This window comes from Salvelinus namaycush, unplaced genomic scaffold, assembly GCF_016432855.1.
Source record: "Salvelinus namaycush isolate Seneca unplaced genomic scaffold, SaNama_1.0 Scaffold62, whole genome shotgun sequence".
NCBI classification, from domain to species: Eukaryota; Metazoa; Chordata; class Actinopteri; order Salmoniformes; family Salmonidae; genus Salvelinus; species Salvelinus namaycush.
Genome location: NW_024061331.1, coordinates 190,056 through 196,055, shown reverse-complemented (window position 1 = coordinate 196,055; position 6,000 = coordinate 190,056). Strand labels below are relative to the sequence as shown.

General features: G+C 45.6%; 1 protein-coding gene across 1 annotated transcript in view; it reads left to right on the top strand.

Moving 5' to 3' along the window:
• The first annotated feature begins 4,594 nt into the window (after window positions 1-4,594).
• Window positions 4,595-6,000, top strand: part of LOC120042131 (cytochrome P450 3A27) — a 35,345-nt gene continuing 33,939 nt past the window's right edge. The window contains exons 1-3 of the mRNA XM_038986993.1: window positions 4,595-4,858; window positions 5,165-5,258; window positions 5,621-5,673. Of these exons, the coding sequence (XP_038842921.1) occupies window positions 4,788-4,858; window positions 5,165-5,258; window positions 5,621-5,673 (218 nt within the window). The 5' untranslated portion in view covers window positions 4,595-4,787. The remainder of the gene's footprint in view (window positions 4,859-5,164; window positions 5,259-5,620; window positions 5,674-6,000) is intronic.

The window sequence follows — 6,000 nt, the reverse complement described above, 5'->3', positions numbered from 1 at the left end:
TGCACGGCCAGTCATGGCTCCAACACCATCATTACATTTGCTGATGACAACAGTCGTAGGCCTGATCAACGACGAGACAGCCTATAGGGAGGAGGTCAGAGACCTGGCCGTGTGGTGCCAGGAGAACAACCTCTCCCTCAACGTGATCAAGACAAAGGAGATGATTGTGGACTACAGGAAAAAGAGGACCGAGCACGCCCCCATTCTCATCGCCGGGGCTGCAGTGGAGCACGTTGAGAGCTTCAAATTCCTTGGTGTCCACATCATCAACAACCTAACATGGTCCAAGCACACCAAGACAAAGGGGGCACGACAAAACCTTTTCCCCCTCAGGACACTGAAAAGATTTGGCATGGGTCCTCAGATCCTCAAAAGGTTCTACAGCTGCACCATCGAGAGCATACTGACTGGTTGCATCACTGCCTTTTATGGCAACTGCTCAGCCTCTGACCACAAGGCACTACAGAGTGTAGTGCAAACGGCCCAGTACATCACTAGGGACAAGCTTCCTGCCATCCAGGACCTCTATACCAGGCGGTGTCAGAGGAAGGCCTTACAAATTGTTAAAGACTCCAGCCACCCTAGTCAAAGACTGTTCTCTCTGCTACCACACGGCAAGCGGTACCGGAGCGCCAAGTCTAGGTCCAAGAGGCTATTAAACAGCTTCTACCCCTAAGCCATAACACTCCTGAACATCTAGTGAAATGGCTACCCAGACTATTTGCAGTGCCCCCCACCCCCCTCACCCCTCTTTACTCTCTGTGGTCATCTATGTATAGTTACTTTAATAACTCTATCTACATGTACATACCACGTCAAATAACCGGTGCCCCCGCACATTGACTCTGTATCGGTACCTGCCTGTGTAACAGTATAACTTTAGTCCGTCCCCTCGCACCGACCCGGGCGCGAACCAGGGACCCTCTACACACATCCTGCACACATCAACAACAGTCACCCACGAAGCATCATTACCCATCGCTCCACAAAAACCACTACTTCAAGGTCTCAAAGCGAGTGACGTCACCGATTGAAACGCTATTAGCGCGCACCACCGCTAACTAGCTAGCCATTTCACATCGGTTATACCTGTATATAGTCTCACTATTGTCATTTCAATGCTGCTCTTTAATTACTTTTATCTCTTGTTCTTATCTGTATATTTTGAAACTGCATTGTTGGTTAGGGGCTCGTAAGTAAGCCTTTAAATGTAAGGTCTACACCTGTTGTATTCGGCGCATGTGACTAATACAATTTGATTTGATTTGATTTCCGTTAGGGAACACCTACTCTGTGAGGTTAATGTGTGCATTGACTCAATTCGCCCTTGCACTCATCCTAAACAACGCCATTTTTTTTGTATCTTGGGCAAAGGCTAAAGTCGACAATAGATTCTAGTTTGGAAACAGAAAACCTACCGAGATAATATGTTTCATCAATGAGAATCTCGCTCTGTCTTCTCCCACTGACTGCCGCTGGATTTCCTCTCATCACCATATTTGGAGTTGAAATACCAGCCGGATGCTTCAGATGTATCCATCCGGTGAAACATCTGGCTCATTGTTTGATCTGTGATTGACTGTTGTGAGTGGAAAATGCTGTGTTGTTACTGTTGGCACGGCACCAGGACTGACGATTACAGCTGAGTGGCTGTGTCGGAGTTAACGCGTGTGTGTGTGCGCGCACGCGAGGCTCCTTATGTAACGAGAAAGTGAGTTAGCTTGTTATTGTGTTTTTGATTTTAACCGTCCTTTCGACCAAAGTGAATATCCAGATGAACACTTATCCACGTCCAGATTTCAAATGTCATATTATGTCTACACATAGTGTTGTAATGAAGTGCAAATAGTTAAAGTACAAAAGGGAAAATCAATCTCCCTGCTTCGCTTTTCACCTCTCACACAGTCTCCCTCCTATCTCTTTATAGCGTGTGTGTCGTGAATAACATTTGCCTGAGCAACAACAGTAGAATCGGCGGTTCTGTTTTCAAAATAAAAGTTACCCATTGAAACTGATGCAAACGGATGCAAATGGAATCATGCTACATTTGGACGAGATAATTCAAAACAAGTTTGGAATATTGTTATATAAATTTAACAAAAGACAATAATTAGTTAATTTGACACCAAATAAAATATGTTAAAATTGCCCTGTGGATGTATAGGTTTTAGGACTGAAACAGACCTTCAATGTACCAGCCTTATGGGTCTTGGGTTCATGACATGGGGTACCAGCCTTATGGGTCTTGGGTTCGTGACATGGGGTACCAGCCTTATGGGTCTTGGGTTCATGACATGGGGTACCAGCCTTATGGGTCTTGGGTTCGTGACATGGGGTACCAGCCATATGGGTCTTGGGTTCATGACATGGGGTACCAGCCTTATGGATCTTGGGTTCGTGACATGGGGTACCAGCCATATGGGTCTTGGGTTCATGACATGGGGTACCAGCGTTATGGATCTTGGGTTTGTGACATGGGGTACCAGCCTTATGGATCTTTGGTTCATGACATGGGGTACCAGCGTTATGGGGGTTTGGGTTCGTGACATGGGGTACCAGCCTTATGGGTCTTGGGTTCATGACATGGGGTACCAGCCTTATGGATCTTGGGTTCATGGCATGGGGTACCAGCCTTATAGGTCTTGGGTTCGTGACATGGGGTACCAGCCTTATGGATCTTGGGTTCATGACATGGGGTACCAGCCATATGGATCTTGGGTTCATGACATGGGGTACCAGCCTTATGGATCTTGGGTTCATGACATGGGGTACCAGCCTTATGGATCTTGGGTTCATGACAGGGGGTACCAGCCTTATGGATCTTGGGTTCATGACATGGGGTACCAGCCTTATGGATCTTGGGTTCATGACATGGAGTACCAGCCTTATGGGTCTAGGGTTTGTGAAATGGGGTACCAGCCTTATGGATCTTGGATTCGTGACAGGGGGTACCAGCCTTATGGATCTTGGGTTCATGACATGGGGTACCAGCCTTATGGGTCTTGGGTTTGTGAAATGGGGTACCAGCCTTATGGATCTTGGGTTCATGACAGGAGGTACCAGCCTTATGGATCTTGGGTTCATGACAGGAGGTACCAGCCTTATGGATCTTGGGTTCATGACTTGTGGTACCAGCCTTATGGATCTTGGGTTCATGACATGGGGTACCAGCCTTATGGGTCTTGGGTTCATGACAGGAGGTACCAGCCTTATGGATCTTGGGTTCATGACATGGGGTACCAGCCTTATGGATCATGGGTTCATGACATGGGGTACCAGCCTTATGGATCTTGGGTTCATGACATGGGGTACCAGCCTTATGGGTCTTGGGTTTGTGAAATGGGGTACCAGCCTTATGGATCTTGGGTTCATGACAGGAGGTACCAGCCTTATGGATCTTGGGTTCATGACATGGGGTACCAGCGTTATGGGGGTTTGGGTTCGTGACATGGGGTACCAGCCTTATGGGTCTTGGGCTCATGACATGGGGTACCAGCCTTATGGATCTTGGGTTCATGACATGGGGTACCAGCCTTATGGATCTTGGGTTCGTGACATGGGGTACCAGCCTTATGGGTCTTGGGTTTGTGAAATGGGGTACCAGCCTTATGGATCTTGGGTTCATGACAGGAGGTACCAGCCTTATGGATCTTGGGTTCATGACAGGAGGTACCAGCCTTATGGATCTTGGGTTCATGACATGGGGTACCAGCCTTATGTGTCTTGGGTTCATGACATGGGGTACCAGCCTTATGGGTCTTGGGTTCATGACATGGGGTACCAGCCTCATGGGTCTTGGGTTCATGACAGGGGATACCAGCCTACTCATTGACACCCACAGATTACAATTCAAAAGAGCTTACACAAATATTAGCATCGTAGCTCTTTTTGCGGGACTTTAACTGTGGGAAATCACCTCACAATTCAGTCTATAGTGCCTATTGAACATTCATATTGCAATGTACAGGGTTCCCGAGTGGCACAGCGGTCTAAGGCACTGCATCTCTATGCAAGAGGCGTCACTACAGTCCCTGGTTCGAATGCAGGCTGTATCACATCCGGCCATGATTGGGAGTCCCATAGGGCGGCGCACAATTGGCCCAGTATCGTCTGGGTTTGGCCGGGGTAGGCCGTCATTTTAAATAAGAATTAGTTCTTAACAGACTTGCCTAGTTTAATAAAGGTTATTCTTTTTTAAATAAACTTATGGAATTGTGAGGTGATTTCCTAGAGTCAATGTCCTGCAATAAGAGCTACGATGCAATTATTTGTGTAAACTCTTCACTTTTCATGGACCCAAGATCCAGAGGTGACGCTGTACAGTGCAATAGAAGTCTGTCCCAATGCAATTCTAATACAGCCACAGTGCGACTTCAACTATGTTTTGTGTGTCAAATGAACTTCTTATTTTATTTTTTTGAAGTCATATAACAACATTCTAACCCTGTTCAGCATGATCTTGTCCAAATATGGCATTATTACATTATTTTTATCCGTTTGTATCAGTTTCAGTATGAAACTTTTATTTTGAAGTCGAACCGCAAATTCCATTGTGGCTCATCATTATTCTAGCTAGCATCACACAGGTGCTTTTCAGACGGGATACAATAATCGCTTGTAACCTGCACGGTCTCAAACAGAGTACGGAGAACAGCAACGGTCGGTAGTCGAGATCTGTCGCGTGCACAGAAGAACCACACTAGAACCGAACTGGAAAAAAAAAAAAGAGAAAGAGAAAACGGAGCCTTTGTTTTCAGAAGCAGCGGGGAGCCGAACCAGAGGAAAAGATGAGTTTTCTGCCATACTTCTCCGCTGAGACCTGGACCCTCCTGGCCCTCCTCATCACCCTCATTGTAGTGTAAGGTCTTCAAATCAAATCAAATGTTATTTGTCACATTTATCGTAGTTAACCGGTGTAGACTAACAGTGAAATGCTTAGTTAGGGGTCCTTTTCCAACAATGCAAGATAAGTTATATATTTTGTATACTTCTCTAGAACATATTACTAGTTAACGTGTGTGTGTGTGTGTGTGTGTGTGTGTGTGTGTGTGTGTGTGTGTGTGTGTGTGTGTGTGTGCGTGTGTGTGTGTGTGTGTGTGTGTGTGTGTGTGTGTGTGTGTGTGTGTGTGTGTGTGTGTGTGTGTGTGTGTGTGTGTGTGTACAGGTATGGGTACTGGCCCTATGGTGTGTTCACTAAGATGGGTATCCCTGGTCCCAAACCCCTACCTTACTTTGGCACAATGATGGAGTATAAAAAGGTTCGTACCCGTTCAGAATAAACATCTCATATTTTAAACAATAGTGTTATTTTCCCCCCATGTAAAACAATACAATGAGAAGGAAAATGAGGACTAGACGGTTGTTTAAACAATGGATAAATAAAAGGTAATATGAGACATGATCAGTCTAGAAGTTGTGTTTTTGACCCTGGGAACCATTGAAAAGAACAAACCCTCCTCAACTCTCACCTGTTTCAGGTGTGTTCTCTGTTCAGGTGGAGGACACACCTACATGACCTTCTAAGGCAAAAATCAGCAGTTTTTCTCCCCCCCCCCTCTCTCACTCTCTCTCTCTCTCTCTCTCTCTCTCTCTCTCTCTCTCTCTACCTCTCTCTCTCCAGGGTTTCACTAACTTTGACACAGAGTGCTTTCAGAAGTATGGGAAAATCTGGGGGTGAGTTCTGTTGGCTGTACCGTACTAGGATGACTCACAACTGTACTATGCTCTTTCAATTCATTACCTGCTTGAGCTGTCATGTGACCATGAGGAATGGTATTAATAATGTCAACAACAACCAGAATAATGTTTTCTATGTAGTTTTATATGAGGTGGTTAAATGTTTGGGTCTCCAGTGTTGGCATGGTTACTTTCTAAATGTAATCTGTTACAATTACTAGTTTTACCTGTCCAACATTACCCCAAACTCAGTAACGTAATCTGATTACATTCAGTTACTAGTTTTACCTGTCCAACGTTACCCCAAACTCAGTAACGTAATCT